The sequence below is a fragment of the Enhydra lutris genome, unplaced genomic scaffold (genome assembly GCF_002288905.1).
Source record: "Enhydra lutris kenyoni isolate GAN:26980312 unplaced genomic scaffold, ASM228890v2 scaffoldscaffold6, whole genome shotgun sequence".
Classification (NCBI taxonomy): Eukaryota; Metazoa; Chordata; class Mammalia; order Carnivora; family Mustelidae; genus Enhydra; species Enhydra lutris.
In genome coordinates this window covers 42,134,942-42,153,156 of record NW_019154090.1, presented here as the reverse complement: position 1 = coordinate 42,153,156, position 18,215 = coordinate 42,134,942, and the positions used below count along the sequence as shown (strand labels likewise).

Genomic DNA, 18,215 nt, shown 5'->3' with positions numbered 1-18,215 from the left:
TCTGATCATGGGTTAACTGGGTCCTTTGTTCACAGTCTCACCTTGCTTAAGGCGTTAGCTGGGGTTGCAATCTCACCTATGGTTTGGAGTCCTCTTTCAAGTTCACTGGTGGTTGGCTGAATTCAGTTCCCCGTGATTTTAAGACTAAGGCCCTTAGCTTCTCAGGGGTGGCCCACCACTCCCTGACATGCACTTTCTGTACAACATGGCACTTTGCTTCTTCAAAGTCGACAACAGAAAGTCTCTACTACTTAAAATTATTCTTACTTCCTCCTTCTCTGATCTATAGATCCTCTTTTTAAGGGGCTCACCTGATTAGGTAAGACACCCAGGATAACTTCGCCTTTGATTAACTTAAAGTCAACTAATTAGGAACTTTAACTACACATCAATAATCCCTTTAACTTTGCCATATAATACAACCCAGTCATGGGAGTGATATCTCATCATCTTCACAGGTCCTGCTCCCCCGTTCATGGGGAAGGGATTATACAAGGCATTTACACCAGGAGGTGGGTATCATGGGGACATTTTAGATTTCTGCCTACCACAAAAAGGCTTTGGCTTCAGGGAAAAATCATGGAGAGAGTTCAAAGAGAAGAATGGGATCTGGTTGAAATCAAAGCATGGTCCTCATGATTCTTGAATACAACTACACAGATGTATTACACATTAGAAATATCCATGACTCAGGGTCTAATCCTCTTTCCCTGAGGCCTGGGCATCGTTTCTCAGTCTTTGTTGCCACTTCAGAAAACCAAGATGATGGGTTAGACCTTTAGGTGCCCTGACAATGACCTCACATAGACCAGCCTCCAGTGGACATACCCACTTGGGCTCTGTGGCATGGCAACAAGACATGGAGAGGCCTTGTAGATGGCCACCCACTCTCTCTTTCTGGATGGGGGTGTGGATTTAGGAACCTGGGCAGGCTCACTCATGTATTCAGAACTGTGTCTTTAAGGAAGTGGGGTTTGGGAAATATGTCCATGAAGAAAGGAAGAGGGTAGCATTGATGTCCCCTTAGTAGGTGCAGTGTTTGTTGTCACAGCTGCAGTAAGGAGATACTGGCAAATTAATTATTTGTGAGGTCTGCTGCAAGCAAAGTGGAGGTCACCTAAGGGTGCTTGATTCTCTGAGCTAAAAAGCCAAAGTCAGAAACCTAGGAAATGTTTCACATCTTGGGAATTCGATGGGTGTCTCTGATAATGAGGAGGAGAGTAAGAAAGAAACAAAGGCCACAGAGAAAGTATTCTTGACATTTGCACAGATGACTTCCTTGTGGCTTGTCATGTCACATAAATATTACTGTATTTTTTCTGAACAGGTATTCTTGGTGATAAGCAGAATAAAATCCTAATTATTTCGCCGGCATCCATCCATCTGTCCATCCATCCATCCATCCATCCATCCATCCATCCATCCATCGACAATTCAGTCATTTATTTATAGAAGAATCTCTACCAGTGATCTTTTTGGGGAAGGAGGCCTCCAGCTGTTTCTCTCATGAACAAAAAATGGAAAGACATTACGTTGGTCTTTAAGCCATTTAAATTTAGTCAAAGAGATGAGACTGTGTCAAAGAACTTTAGAGAATTCAAGGTAAGAAAATGACTATTGTGGGCGACTTTTAGTCTGGGCTTCTTGGTGGAAGCAAATCTCCAGATGAAACCAATTATAATCTGATCACCCTTTGTTCAGTACCATATAGAATAAGCTTCTAAATGAACTCATATGCAGTATCAACCTAAGAGAACATTTAAAAATGCATTTAAGGATCTTTCCTTCTCTAACTTTTAGGGCTAACTTGCTTAGTCTTGCTGTTGTGTTCCCATAGTGGGCAGTGTTTTTATTTCCAGGATGGCACTGAATACATTATAATTTAATTATATACTTATAAGTGTGCTTTTCCTATTGAACTCTGAAATCCCTGGTTGTGGGGAGCAGATTTTTCACATTTTGTAATCCAGGCCCCTAGTACAGCATCCTGCACATGGTAGAAACTCAGTACAAGTCTCTTAAATGTTGACCCAGTTCAATGGAACAAAAGCTAGTCAACTGAGCAACATGGCAAAATTGATTATTCATATATTTCTTTCTTTGCTTTTGGCTGTAATTATACACCTAGGTCCAAATGAGCAGTTTCATTTTAGTTAAACCAGATTTTATTTTCTCCCATTTTTCTATCAAAGGACCTCCCTGTAAAAGTGAAAAGATTCATCTAGCACATGGGTTAAGTCAAACGATAGTCATTTGACTGACGATCTGTTCAAATGATTAAGAAAAAGTTCTTATCCCCAGTAATCAGTCTGGCTTCATGGTGATAAAGTGCTTACTAGAATCTGACCAGCATTAACAAGTACATCGAAAGAAGCCAACTCCTCCTTTCAATAAGACATAAAGGTTGTTTAAACCTCCATTTCGAATGCAATATTAATATGGTTACTTAAATATTAATCGGTCTAAAAGCGTGGAGCCATGCATGTGCTCGGTACTTCACAGCATCTAGTCATTCAGGGCTTGGGACTGGGAGCATGTCCAGCAGGTGTCCTTTCATCAGAGAGGCCACCTGCCACCTGGAGCCCTGGTGTGTACACCACTGCCAAGCTCAAAGGCACTTCCTCTGGGCTCAGAGCCGGCAGCCCTTCACAGTGCTCTGGAGGTCCCTCTTCGGGGACAGTTACCTGTCAAGAACCCATCAAAATAATAGAAAAGTGCAGGTCCTGAGAGGCAGGCTTTTTTCTTTTATAAGAATTTCATCTGGTGAAGTAACCCTGGAGCATAAAAATATCACGTTCCCAATTTTGAGCTGAGCCAAAGAGCATCATTTGTCCTCTCCCATACAGGAACTTAATTGCATTTCTACCACCCGATGAGCTCTGGACATTACAGAAAAGAAATAGCTCTTGACTACCTGCATGTGTATTATCTATACCAAGAGGCATATTCTCTCTAGGCTTTCGGCCATGGGTACCTCAGTTAGTTCCATGGTCCTCTTTTTCCCTCTCCCTGGAGACAAGCATCATGAGGAATGGAATGAGGCCATCCACCTAGGAGGTGGTTGAGAAAAGGGTGTTAGAAGGTTCTGCCTGCTAGACTTTCCCTTCATCTCCAGCAGAGGATGGTCCATCATATGATTTAGTGCCCGATTTTATTTGTGAAAGTAAAAATGATGAATGAATATTCAATGCAACTGAACAAAGATTTATTAAATGTCTGCTAACCATCGTGCTAAATGTTAAGAGGTACACAAAATAAAAAAGTACACACTTTCCTACAAAGAGCTGGTGATCTAGTTGTGATGTAGCCATGCCTTATCGAGGAAGAACATTGTCGAACAAATGAATGGGTCAAGTGCCAACATGAATGATAAGATAAATCATCAGAATCTGGGGAAGTTTTCAAAGAAATACACCTTAGGTTGGGATGGCAATCAACGGGACATCAAGACCGAGGAGGGGGTCTAAGCATCGGTAACTCTAACAGCTTCTGCATAAAAACAGCAGAATATGTCAGCAGTATATAACAATAAGCTTTTATATCACTTACGGGTCTGTGGTTCAGCTGGGAGTTTGATGATCTAGGCTGGGCTCAGCTGGGCGGCTCTGCTTTCTTGGCTGAGCTTGCTTGTTTCAGATGGCATTGGGGGGGGGGTCAGAAAGGTGGCTCTGTTTCTTACTGCAGTTCTATGGACTGACTTGGGTGGCTGTGCTTCAGACTCTGCCAGCTCCTCACCACCTCCTGGATCCAGCAGGCTAGCTCAGGCATGCTCTTCTAATGGTGACAGTAGAGGCATAGGAGGGCACATGGGAACATACAAGCCCTTGTAAGACCTCATCCATGAACTGGCACAACACCTGTGTATTACTCTATTGCTTTAAACAAGTCACAAGGCCCAGCTCAAAGTCAAGAGTTGGGAAGGGTGCTTTCTTTCAGAAGCTATAGTTCTTGGGAAGGATGAGTAGTTGGTCAACACACTCTTCCACATTTGGTGCAGTCAAGAATCCATGGAAAACTCCAACAAGAGCACGTGAATCTGCACCAATGTTCAGCACAGGGTCTCGAGGCTGCTCAGAGAGTGGCCCACACTTTCCCAGCTGAAAGATGGAGGCCCTAGGGCAGATGCCTGTGTCCTACCCGGCAATCACCGAAACATCAGGAGATGTCATTTCCTGGCCCGGAGAAATCCTCATTTGGAAAAATTGTTATTTTACAATCCCTTCACTCACCTGGGAATTGGCCCTCCCCTCTGAATATCCACGAATATTCTTTTAGTTCAAAGATCTGGGACAGAGAAGCTGGATGTGGATCAGAGATTCTGCTTCTCAGGGCCATCCTTCTTCATTACATCCCTGGCTGTGAGCAATGGGTCTTCTTTCCCCCTCTATCTTCTGTTTGCTTGGATGTTCTTTTTCAAATAAATCTTTCATTTTTTCAAATAAAATCAAACTTTTATCTTTCAAAGAGACCTTTTAGATTTACTTCGGTGACCTCCACTTTTTGGCTTCTGCTTTCTCTCATGCCCTTACACTTGGTCTGGATGATAACTCTGAGCTGACCATGTTGTGCACTGAGCAATTGCGCTGGCTTTTTAAGGCACTCCCCTGCTTTCCTCCAGCAGGACAGGCTGCCATGGTGCAGAGTTGTGATCTCAACTCTTTTGAGAAGGAAATGAATGTATGTTGAACATCTGTTATCTGTCTGATACACATGTTACCTCAACAATACTGCACGACAAACCTGATATTCTTTTTGACCTTTCCACAAATGAGAAGATTAAAGTTCAAGGGAGTTTAATGGTTTCATAGTCTAAGATTGCAGAACTATGACTTGGGGAGCCAGGGGTCATACTCAGGTTTGACTCAGTTTCCAATGTTGTCATGTTGTTAGAAACCCTACCTTCACATGCTGGCCAATTTCCAACTGCCAGCACTTGCCACTCTGTGTCTGAAGACTCTCTGTTCTCTGTCCTCTGACCCTATTCTGTACAGTGGTAGACAGGCCAGAAGAGCCAGAGAGGTAACCTCCTGAGCTCCCCCCTTGAACTTGGTTCTGAGGCATAGTCCTCAACCACTGTTCGACAAGCATTGTGGGTAATTCTGTGAGGGTTCCATCTACACTGCTTTCCAGAGTTCTACAATGAGAATAAGCTCCCATAGCCCTCAGTGGTTACTGGCTTCCTAACAAACCCTTTCCTGGCTGCTCTCCCTTCTGGTATCACATGTCTTCTCCCTGGCTGGTGCTTCCTGGAATCTTCTCTCAAATCAACGACTTGCCTTTAAATCTTTGTCTCAGTTCCACCACTGAGAAAAACCCCACTCACTGGGAGAAGACTCTCCCTGGATTTTGCAGAACCTCTAGGCATTTCTTCACCTCTGTAGATCCAGCAGAGAAGGCTTGGAGCAAAACAGGAGACCCTCAGCTCCACTCTCTCTGCCCGTCCACTGAAAGCCGCCTCGTCAGTCACATATCATGTGCCCTTGAAGGAGTCCTCTGTTTTAGAGACCTTGAAGAACCCATAGGCTTGAACCAGTACTGTGAGCACTGGCCTGTGGTCGTCACTGCTCGGGGGCCACACAGGAAAGTGAAAAACAAGCCCTGCCTGCCTGCCTTTCCCCTGTTAGATGCATCCCATGCCTGTGTCCTCACTGACTCATGCTCCTCTGGAGAACACCCAGAACATCACTGCTTTCCCTCTCCCTCTGAGACTTGCACATAGTGGCTCAACACACAGGGGTTCAGTGGAGTTAGAGCATACATCTGGGCAGTTTGCACAGAGAGAACCGGGTAGAGGAACTCTGATTTTGACTTTGTCTAAAATTGTTTCTTGGCCAATACTCATTTCATGTTATTCCTGAAGGGTTGGGGAAAAGAGGATTTTAATCATTTGGAATAGTGAGATTTGACCGGTCGGACAAGATCCCTCTGATTAAATTCAATCACAGAATAACAAAGTAATTATAAAAGTGGTATTATTATCTTTTGCTCCTAACAATCAACTGATTCAATGTAGATTTGTTGAATTAAATGAACACTAATGACTTACATTTATATATTGATTTGCAGCTTTCAAAGGATTTCAATTCTCAGTTTAAATGGAAAGAACACTGGAGTACCAGCATACTCAGATTCTTCTCTCTCTCCTTTTACTGAGAGAGAGGAATTTCATAAGCAAGGGCGGGAGAAGCAGGAGAGGGAGAGAGAAAGAATCTTAAGCAGGCTCCATACCCAGTGCAGAGCCTGACTCGGGGCTTGATCTCACAACCCTGAAATCATGACCTGAGCAAAAATCAAGAGTCAGATGCTCAACCGACTGAGCCATTTGGGTGCCCCTCTTCTTTTTTAATACATGGAATTAAGATCCTTTGAAATTAATTCTGCTTTGGAAAATGTTTTGTTAAGTTTATCAAGAAATTTTTGTTACAGCTGTCCAAAAACCTCTGTTAGAATTTTCACTTCTCACTGAAAATAATCAGTAGTGAGAAGGAATTTTTACAACACAGTACATTTCTGTTTACTGTAACCTGTAATAAATTAACAGTCATCCTCCCGTGGTGACTGTTGCAGGTACTAGGCCTATATGCCTTCGTCACCCATCCCCTGGGGAACTCCATCCAACTGCCTGTACAAGCATCTCTTTGCCAAGGGCTTTCTCTGAGACTGTAGAAGGTATATCCACATCCCCTAGGACAAGCCCTCAACCAACAACTAAAAGGAGTTGATGTATAAATACCCCAGCCTCTGCAGGGAGCTCATGCATGTTCTACACCATCTCCTGAATTCCCCAGCAGGATCGAATTCGAGCTGCTCCCCATGGTAACTTTGATAATGCACTGTTTACTGGCTGCCTTGCCTTCTGTGTCTCATTCCCCATTCTATCCTTGGTTCCGAGAATCACCTCCCAAATAAACTATTTGCACTCTGACCCTGGTTTCAAGCTTTGCTTCTGGAGAAACCCAAAGCACATGTCACTAGAAGGGCACTAGGCAAGCTCATCACATCCAGGCCATTAAGTCACCTAACAAGGTGTGACGCTGCCTGTTAATCCTTTGCTCAAACAATTTTTGAGCTTATCACCGTCCACTGATTTCATTGCTCTCCTGGGCGGCTCTATTCCACTTGCCATCCTTGTTCTGTTAATTATAGTGTAAAATTTTTAATTACAAATAAAGAAGATAAATTTGGTTAGTAGCTTCAAAGTTGTCACTGTCCACTCCACACAGAGTGAGAGAGACACTGACTGGAACCAACCTGTTGAGGTTCAAGTTCTCCACTGAGAAATTGAGAAGGAGGTATTTGGATGTTGTTTTCTCACCTGTACCAATGACCCGGAAACACTTCACAGCCATGTGTAATTATAGGTAATTTTTTGGTAAGGATCCAAATGTTTGATAAATGTCAAAGACTCAGATCTTCCTCTGGATGGAGGCTGTTTTGTATGGAACTCACATTTCCTGTTCAATTCTTAGGTGACATCTAGTTTGAATTTAGAGGACATGGTGTCATCGCCTCCACATTCCCACCAAATGGTCATCAACCCTCCCTTTGACCATTTTCAGATATGGAGAACTCATTCTTTCCTGGGAGAGCTAGCTCCTTTTATTTATTAGCCTCAATCATTGGACAGTTCTTCCTTTAACTGAACTACACTCTTCTTCCTGCAGCTGTCTACCACGGGTGGGGATTTTCTTGGGGGAAAGTCCTGAACAAGTTGAATGTCTCATTTCTCATGGAGAATTTGAACTATTTGAAAATGTATTTAATGTGTCTCTTGGTTATCTTTTCTCCCCCGAGTTTTTTCAGCTCTCCTTAGCAGGTTATGGTTTGGAGTCCCTCTATCCTCCTTGTCACCATCTATCGTTTTCCATCTTTGAATGAGACACGCATTGGAAGCAACCTAGCTGTCTAACAACTGGGAATTAGAATGTCCAAATAAGTTACAACAGGAGACAAGACTACGTAGCCCCTATAATCATGTTTTGAAGAATATTTAGTAATATAAAAAATGTTTATGACAAATCAAGTAGGAGGGAAGCTGTATATACAACAGAGCCCAATTTTATTAAAAAATATTCACGTTAGAAGTCTAAAATATGCTAAAATATTAAGAATGGTGTTATGGCAGGTTTTGAATTTATTTTGTGCTTTCCCAAATTTTCTACTGAGAACATGTTATTTATTTTTTAATTAGAAAAAAATTTTTTAGAATGAAACAAAAAAAAAAAAAAAAGAAAGAAAGAATGAAAGAAAAAAAAGGACGGATGGACACAGCACTCATAGAAGCCCTAGCATTGTTCAGGGTTTTTGGCAGATGAACCACCCTCTTGACTAGTGATACACCTGTAGTTCATCAGAGCCTCAGAGAATTATTTTCTCCACTTGAATTACTATCTCTTTTTAATCTGATAACAGGCATTGGGGGGCAGCCTGTCACAGAAGCACATGGGCTGGGCGGGGAGAAGGGAAGGATGCGCAGGTCACTCTCTGTATAGTGACTTCAGGATGTTTCCATAGCGTAGTGATTATCACCTTCACTGGACATGGGAGTGACCTGCATGGGGGCTGCACCAGCTGGAGGGAGGCCATACACTGTCAGCTTCCAGCCCGTCTGATGGCCCCCCTAACCTTAAAGTCCTATGAGTTGTAAGATGCGGTAACACTGGTTTGTGAAAGCGAATAGCACCTTCCTTGGCTGCTCTGTGAAGCACTGGGGTCCTGGAGACGGTGGGGCTCCCTGATCAGCCTGGAAAAAAATATAAATGCCTCTGTGCAGGGAGCAGCATGGTGGGGACGAACCTGCTGGCCCAGCAGGATATCATCCATTTGCCATTTCTCCCTAAGGAAAGGCGTCTGGGTGTCAGAGCCTTGCAGCAAATGCAACACATGCGTTTCTCAATCTCCTCTTCTGGGGAGGCAGAGAGAGAGAGGTCATTGGAGGATGTGGTTGAGGCCCTGCATGGGGCAGAACCTTCAAGGAAACAGAAGGAATAGTCAGGTGGACAGCTCCACCCTGCGAGCAGTGGGGGAAGAAGGTCCCAGAGACAAGGGAGGGATCTGCTTCCTCAGACCTGCAGATGGGTGCTTTGGCAGAATTTACAACTCACGGGGAGTTTCTTCTCTTCTCTATAAAGGTGGATTCTCATCTCTGAGAATAAAGCTTTGGTTTAACTTCTGTCATTTCCTTCTGAGGGGGTGTATTGGCTGGACTGTGCCAATGATTCATTTAAATCTATTCTTATTAATTATTATCCTTATTAAGAAGATGCTTAGTCCAACAGATACTCCTCTAGATTTATAAGACCCATGAAGTTAATAGAAGCTCAGCAGATGGGTGCTCCCCCCCCCCCATTCTTAACGCAATAAACAGAAAATCTCTGTTCTCTCTTTGCAATGTGCATGTGCATAGTTTCTAGGACGAATGACCCAGAATGTTGAACCGAAAGCATTCCTTAAGATGAGACTCTTCAGCTAACTAAAGTAATATTAAAAAAAAAAAAAATACTTCGACCTGGAGGTTACGGGAGAAGTATAGCTTAGTACGGACACAGCAGGGCTTGGCTAGAGTACTCCCTGGGGGTGAACATAAAGCGATCTCTTATGTTGAAAGGGTTTGCAGGTTCCACCAGGAAAAGCAGCGTGTGATTTGCTAGGTAAAAAGTTAGAGCGCATGGACCTAGCTCAACGGTGTGTATCATGATTCTCTGTGAATAGGTCTTATTTGTCAAAGGATATCATAGGTTGGACTCAGCGTTGCGGGGGAAAGTCAGGGCGGGGTGCTCATAAACACAAACACAATAAAAAAAAGGTGACGTCCTTGCTTTGGTAAAGCTACGGTTGTGATGTGAGTTGCTCCTCTTTTTGGCTTTTTGCCGTTGGTTTTCTCCAGCAAGAACCCAAATGGCGCATTTCCACCAGTCAATTCAATGTCCTCAGCTAGGGTGGGTATTAAAGCTTGCCACCTCTCCCTATTTTCTGGGCTTGCTCTTTCAGACCACAAGTCTCCTGATTGTTTTCTCACAAAGCCACCACCATTCCAGGCTACCAGACCCCCGGCCTTGTCCCTTTGCTTCTGGCCTGAGCTGTGGCTCCAGCAAGAGGGGTTGTTGGAACGCACATGCGTAGTTATGCGTGCATGTGTTTCTGTGTGCGCGTGCAGCCACCCAGGTCAGCTTGTACTTACGTAGTTCGAGGCCAGGTCCGGGTGCAGATAATCAATCCCTGTGAAAAGAACACCACAGGATGGAAGGTTAATACCCGCCATTGCGTCCTCAGGGAAGATGCTCAAGAAGACACCCTCCTTATGGGGCTGGCGCCAGGAGAATGGAGTGGGCTTAGCACATGTGCTTCAGGCCCGTCCTTGTGTTTCCATTCCCAAGTGAGGGTGGGCCGCACCTCCAGAGTGGGGAGAGAGCTGCCATTAGACAGCGTCAGAAGAGTGAAGCCAGTTAGATCTGCGGCCCCAGGATAAGACTTTCTGACATACATGTCCGTACTAAGGGGCTTAGTGTCTGCAAGATGGATGGCTCGTCAGAGCAGTGATCTAAGATTTGTGGAAATCCTGACATTTTTCAAAGCATCAACTGGCATTTCTTCTGAGATGAAACTGGCCCTGGGGAGGAAAGACGATTATTATTTAACAGGGTACAGACAGCAATGGACTAGGGGAATTTTCTCTGGCATGGGTTAATCAGAAAAACACAGCTGAATGGGAAAAGCACTTTCTCAGAGAGCAAATGGTGTCCAGTGAAGTGTCCTGGGTGAGATTTGATCTTGTCCCTGCAGAATATAGCTTTCTAGGAAGCCTGTGACCTTGAGCTTCCCAGCAGAAGCCATGTGCTTTCTCCTGGATGTAGCCCATCTTGCTGCCCAAGAGTGTTTGCAACAGTAGAGTTAGGAACACCACTGCATTCCCTTACCCGTGAGGCCTCAGAAAGTATCATGGAACTTCAAGGCCATGTTGAAAGCTCTCAGCCAGGGTTGCAGAGCCATATAACCTCTGCAGCACCCAGCTCTTCACAAAACCTGCATCTCTGGGTGTCACAGTCACAAGCATAGACTTTGGGGTCAAAACCCCGAAGTGTGAATTCCAATCCTGCTGCCGGCTGGCTGCATGATTTCAGGTGAGGTGCTTGGCCTCTCTGGGCTTGGTTTCTTCTCCATCAAGCGGCATGAATGGTGAAGTGCACATAGCTCGGTGGCATTTACTAGCTCTATTGGATTTGCTGTGTTTAAAACCTAGAGGTATCATTCAGTTCCTCTGATAGGTGGCACCTCCCATGCGAGCACCCTAAGGCCTGGTCGCAGATAGAGCTTTACCCCGCAAAAAGAACTGGGATTGGGATGTTGCATTCCAAAAAAAAAAAAAAAAAATCCTCCTTTGTTTTTTCGGTTACACAAGAAATTTCTGGACTGGAAGTCATTGTCCTACAGAACATATGTTACATTTTGCTGCTGGTATTTTGGCATGCAAAGCATGTCAAATTACTGCTGTTACTCATGACTGCTTTCTGTAGTTTGGGAGAGGATAGCCTGTCACTTCCCATCCACCATCCTACATTTCCTGCTCTCCTGCACCCCCTCCCAAGGACTGCAGAAAGACAGGGGTCAGAAGATTCGAGGACTAGTATTTTTAAAGTTTGCCAGCCCTTGTCCTGGACCCTAATTCAGAAATGGTCTGTTTCAGCTGTGGGATGGGTTGGGGATGAGTACAGGCTACGGAGACCAGCAGATCTGGTTCTGTTCTACACTCAGACACTATAATCATTGTGAGGCTTCTGCCAAGTGACACAATTTCCCCAAGCCTCAGTTTCCTTATCTTTGAAATGGGGATATTATTTACCTTGCAGAACAGTGTTCAAGATGAGGGCCAATTCATTAAGTGTGTTTAGCTTGTAGTAAACACTTGATATGTTCTATTTATTGCTGTCATCATTGGTCACTGTCATCTACCACATCATTAGAGTCATGTGAATAATGCAGAAGAGCAGAAATATTTTCAAAAATCTACTGGGTCTTAGAATGTTGCGTTGAAATTAAATTGTTGTATGTATTTGTTGAAACTGGTTACATTTTGTGAAGTCAATGTGGCAAAACATTTGTAACCTATAGATAAATTAAAAACACACCTGCAGTGGGCACACAGAGAATATGTTTTTTTCCTAGCGGGGAATCAATTTTTTTGGGCATAATTATACTTCTCAAGTTTATTTATATTTTTAGTAATCTCTACACCCAGCGTGGGGCTTGAACTCACAACCTTGAGATCAAGAGTCATGGGCTGTACTGACTGAGCCAGCCAGGGGCCTCTGCATGGTCATCCTTCTATTCATGTTTGTAGTGTGTAAGAAGACTGTGGTGCATGTATATACACACTTAAGCCTCGGGAAAGCCAGGTACAAGTCACCTGCCCAGACACTCTAAGGCAGGAGCATCCAGCACCCACAATTTCAGGTGATATCCACGCCCCCACAATAAATCAAGCTGACTTCAGACACCTGGGTATTTCCCCCAGAGGGTAAACGTTCCTGGAGCTACGGCAATGCAGGTTGATGCATGGAGTGGACAGAATAAGCTCCTAGTCCATGCAGGGGAACAGTTTTTAAAAGATGACCTCATGTTCTGATAGTGTAAGTTGTCTGGGAGAGAAATTTTCTGAGAAACAGTAGTTTCTTCTCTGCGAAGGGAAACTATCAAGGCAAAGATAATTTGAGACTTGAAGGAAATTAAAATTAAATAATAATTTTATTTATATAAATAAATTATATAAATAAATAAATAAAAGATAATTTTAGCCCAATTAAAATTAAGGATCTTTAATTAGGTTAAGGGGAAGTCTGAGTGTTAAGTTGGTACAGACACAGACTTTAGTCTGAGAAAGAAGAGATTACTGATAGAACAATGGGGGAATGACAGACATGATTCAAAAAAATATAGTGAACTAAAGCATAAAAATAATGGACCGGTAATGAAATAGTATTTTAATATTTTTGTCTATTTGATTATCTTTTGAGGTGGAGTGTACTAAATACATTTTCTCAATCAGTTTATTTATTTTTTAATTCTTGTATTATGAATGTATTCAATTTTATTTTGCACTAATTGGGTTATTTTCAGCAGTGAACACCAGGCACAATGCAGGTCCTGGAAAAACAGACAATTTAGACACAGAACCTGAGCTTTCAGGTATCTATAGCTCCCAGTCTACAGTGGGGACCAACTCATCACCAGCCAATCATAACACAATGTGGAATGCAAATGATAATTACTTGGTTATAGTTTACATTAGTATCCCATCATCAGTTTGAGTCTTTTCAGAATGTCTAATCCACAATGTTTCAAATGCTCAGAAAGCTCTGGTGGTTCTGGAGACCTCAGAGAATTAGCAAGGAGCTCCATAGACCTGTTCCTAGTTACAATGTTAGTAATTCAGTTGAGATGTATAACAATGCCACACATCGGTAAGGCTGTTCTCCCCCTCTTCAATCTGACTGGTCTATGACTGCCTCTATCAATAAAATGTTGCATGACGTTCAAGGCTAGGTCAGAAAAGTCCAGGCATCTTCCATTTGTTCCCTTTGGACACTTGTCCACTCAGGGAGGGAGGAGGGGAAGTCAATAGCCAAGGAAGAAGCTCCTGTGTGGCCCTTGGTATGAAAGGCTCAACTGAGCTGCGGCAGCCAACGTCAGTGGTCAACCATGGGGATGAGCCATGAATGTACACCCCAGCTGAATCTTCAGATGACTGTTGGGTAGCCAGCATTCTGCCCTTGACTGCATGAGAAACCTCAAATGAGAAGTGCAGACTGTCTTCTTGAGTTCCCGTGCCACAAAGTTACGAGCAAAATAAATAGTTACTATAAGCTGCTAAGAGTTGGAGTCATTTGTCATACAGGAATAATAACTGGAACAGATACCCTACTAGTCCTTCTGAGACCAGTGAAGCCCAAGTTAGGGGAGAAAACTTTGCTTTTCTATGTGAGGCAGACTTCTAACTCTCTTGGGAGGGTGCGGCTGACTGCCTGATCCTTGAGCTTGAACCTCCATTGGTAAGGATGAGATCCGGTTCACAAAGACTCACCAGGGAGGCAGAGCCAAGGGGTGGGCTTCAAGCACTGAAGATGGTGGGTAAGATCAGTTTGGGTAGTTTCTTGCCTCCCTAACCTCGGTTTCTTCATATGCAACATGTGGACAATAGCACTAATCTTAGAGGATAACTGTGACTGTTTCCAAATTGTTAGGTGGTGTCTAGTATATAGTGAGTACTCAAGAAATGTTAGGTTGTTTTTTTTTTTTTAAAGATTTTATTTATTTATTTGTATGAAAGAGAGAGAGCACAAGCAGGCAGAGGGCAAAGCAGGCTCCCTGCTGAGCAGGGAGCCCAATGTGGGACTCGATTCCCGGGACCCTGGGATCATGACCTGAGCCAAAGGCAGATGCTTAACTGACAGCCACCCAGGCATCCCAAGAAATGTTGGGTTTTTATTGTTGCTTCAGCTTGAAGCTCTCCCTGATCCTGCCTCCCTGGTCTTCAGTTTTACCTCCTTGGCACCATCTGATGTTGGCTAACGTCCTTGACTCTTGCCTTCACTGACCATCTATAACCTTGATAGCCTGCACTTGTCCAGAATCGTGCCTGGGCTGGGTGGCTCTTATCCATCTCCGTGTTTTGTTGGCCATATCTTGTTTTCTAGTTCAAGTTCCCAACACCAAACAACTCTGTTTGCGATGAAAGGGGTGAATTGTTATCATTAAGTGGGGTCCTTGCTGGCATCTCCATGCCTGGAACATCAGAACAAACCCTTAAGAAATGCTTTCTGCCCCTGTGGGCAACAGATAACCATGGAGGTTCTCTCCTTCTGATGTGTAGTGTGTGGAAATGACATTAAGTTGCACCTACATGAAAGCAGCAGATATTTATTGAGTATGTATGGAGTCATTGGATCCAACAGAGGATGTTGGTCTAGTTCTGAGTTGTGCAACCAGAAAGTATGAATGACTATTAAAATGGAGCTATCTATAGATTGACTCTCCCACATGCAGGTAATCAAACTATTTTCCATACAGCCCAAAATAAAGAGAGCAATGATTAGGAAATATGACATTGTTTCTGCTCTTAGGTATGAAGTCAGTATCTGTGTGTCTTTATCCTGTTGGAGAATAATATTTTGCTTAGCAAATATCTGGGAAATGATCCCACACTATTTACTGACGCTCCCAGCCTCACCATTGCACTTCACATTCTAGGTGTTAGGGCAGAGATGCCCAATGGCATGGTATGAGGCTGCTGACCATTGTCCCTGTAGTGTGGGAGGCCGCTCGTATCCCAAATGTGCTCATCTTGCTTTTCAACAGCGGATTTGGAGAGTGGCTTGGTGGTTCTTCTCTTCTTCAGTTATCACACCAAATAAGCATGTGCTGAATTAAAGCCAGCCACAAATCCTTTGTTTAACTCTGCACCAGGATGTGGAACCTATTCCTCCTTCCCTGGAATTTGGCCCTGAGACCATTCCTCCAATAAAAGTGGCTGAGTGATGGGACGCCTGGGTGCCTCAGAACTTTAAGCATCTGCCTTCTTCTCAGGTCATGATCCCAGGGTTCTGGGATGAGTCCCACCTCAGGTTCTCTGCTCAGCGGGGAGTCTGCTTCTCCCTCTGCCTGCTGCTCCCCTGCTTGTGCTCTCTCTCTCTCCTTCTGACAAATAAATAAATAAAATCTTAAAAAAAAAAGTGGCTGAATGATGCTTGCGCATTCCATGCCTGGCCTAGACGAGGAGTGGCAGCTTAGAATGACTGTTCCTGTGACCCCCAAGCTATATGTAAGAAATCCAGCTATCTTTCTGGGGAGACCACGTGGAGAGGGGACGTCCGGGGACTACATGGAGTGGGAGGGAGGCCAGGCCATTTTAGCATCTCAGTTAAGCCTTCAGTTGAGACTAGTTCCAGCTGCATTCTGACCCCTATGGCATGAGAGACCCCAGAGAGACCAGTAGCAGGACTTCCCAGCTGAGCCTGGTCAACCCACAGAACTATGAGAGATAAGAAAATGGTGGTTGTGTTAAGCCATTCAATTTTGGGGTAGTATATTCTGCAGCAGTAGATGACCAAAGCAGTGGAGGAGTTGGGAGTTTAAATTGGGGGGGGGTGGTAGAGAGTTTGGTTTTTTGGGAGGATGCCCAAAGACCACTAAATCAGAAGAAATAATATCAAATAAGCAACTCTGCTGAGACTTTCTGAAGGGCTTGGCTTCTCACATCAGGAAAGGTGGGTCAGAGTCAGGGCTCATCCTCCCCTTGTCTTTTTGGAAGCATTGCTTCACAGTCTGTCAGGGGGCTACAGTCAAAGAATCCAGAAGTAGGCATCATGGGCTGTTCGGTTTCATAAAAGCAACACGTCTGTCTGCGGCCACTTTTAGGGTGCTCCTCTAATCCCTCAGATGTTGTGTAATTACAATATATCCTAGGCAGATTTACCCCGAACACAGACACATCTTTCTCCTGGGTGAGCTGGTCTCAGTTACATTGATTTCCAATCCAAAGCATTAGGGAGGAAGGAAGAACTGTAAGCTCCCAAGACCCACTCGTGTACACACACTCTTTCTCCTGCAGAGCTCCTTTATTCCTGTGAAAGCCCTCAGCCACTGGAGAAAGCTTCTACATCCACTTCAAACATCTCCCACATCAGAAAACGCGGAGGCATTGTTTTTATGTGGATATTTAATGAGCCCACACAAAAGACAGCACCAATTTTAAGCATGTTGGCTCCCTTTGTCTCACCATCAATTCAGCTTCAGAGGCTTGCTTTGGACAGCTTAGGGTTCTTTGAGGATCTTCAGAAGGGAAAAGCTCCATTGTTTCATCTCTCACACATAGGCTTTAGGTATAATTGCATCAGTACTGCTCAGTGGAGCCTTTCCTGGAGGAGCCACATGGCTGATGAAGGGCAAGGGACCTGCCCAGGGAGATGACCAGAGGGCAGAGATTCTCCAGAATCTTGGCAGAGCCAAGGATGTGTGTAGTTAGAAAAACACCAGTTCATCCTACCCATTCTACCCATCCTACCCTTTGTGTTTTGTATCACAAACTATAGAAAATAAAGCTCTACTAAATCTTTGTCTGGCAGGTATACAGGGTAGAATAACGTGTTATACATATACGCATATGTAATAAAAGGTTATCAAGGTCTGCTTTACCAGGGCTCATCCTGAAAGTCAAAATTTCTTCAAACTCCAGTCCTGTTATCAAAACACTTCTTCATGGGTGTAGAGCCATACTGTCTAATAGAGCTTTCTGTGATGATCAAAGTGAAATTGAATTCAGTTTCAGCAGCTGCTAGCTAGCCCCTTGGGGTTACTGAGAACTTGAAATGAAGCTAGTGTGACTGAGGAATTGAATTTTTAATTTTATTTAGCTTTAACTCATTAAAACCTCAGTGTAAATAGCCACATATGGCCAATGGCTACTCCATTGGACAGTGTGGATCCGGAGTACATGGTAAGTTTGAACAGGTTTAGAAGATGCTCTAGGGTAAGGTACAAACAGTGGCCCAATAAGAAATGACAGTTCGGTGATGGCCAGTCTTCCTTTGTTCATTTTTTTTGAATTTTTAATTTATTAATTCAATAAATATTTATTAAAGGCATCCTCAAATTTGAAGACTGCTGATCCGGAGGAAGGGGAGGATTTTGCCACAGTATAGATGGGTGGTCAGGTCCAGCAGGTGTCTCTTCTGTCTTTGATTCGCATCTCTAAGCAATGAATCTTTGGTATTCCAAAGGCATGCAAAGACACACTTGCTTCCAAATGATGTGAAGGCTTTGAAATACTCACCATCATCCATAATTCCAATGGTAACACCTTTCCCTGTGTATCCCAGCTCCCAGGCTTCTGCCACATTCAAATCAAGGCCAGGAGTGCCATCAGCTTGTCCGGTATTGATCTGGTTCAGGAATTTCAAAGCAAAGAATCTGATTAGTCTGGTGCAGTAAAGCACCTATCTAAATGTTTGCACCTGCTATGCCAGGGCCTGGTCAAAGGCCATGCCTTCTGTGAAACAGTACTCCTGAATGTTTCCCCATCCACCTCTTCCAGACTTCTCCCTCCATTTTTTGATACACACAATTGATGTTTCTCTGATGGGATTGCTGTCTTTAAAATCCTTAGAGCTGCCATTGCAAGAAACCCTCTCCAGTTCTGAATTAAATGCTCATTCTTGTAGAGT

General features: G+C 43.8%; 1 protein-coding gene across 2 annotated transcripts in view; it reads right to left on the bottom strand.

The window, feature by feature from the left end:
• The window catches only part of LOC111141692 (proprotein convertase subtilisin/kexin type 2), a 260,865-nt gene that overhangs the window by 107,877 nt on the left and 134,773 nt on the right, over positions 1-18,215 (bottom strand). For both annotated transcript variants that reach the window (XM_022494453.1, XM_022494454.1), the window contains 2 exons: positions 17,825-17,933; positions 10,181-10,218 (listed from right to left, as the gene is read on the bottom strand). In XM_022494453.1, coding sequence (XP_022350161.1) covers positions 10,181-10,218; positions 17,825-17,933 — 147 coding nt within the window. The remainder of the gene's footprint in view (positions 1-10,180; positions 10,219-17,824; positions 17,934-18,215) is intronic.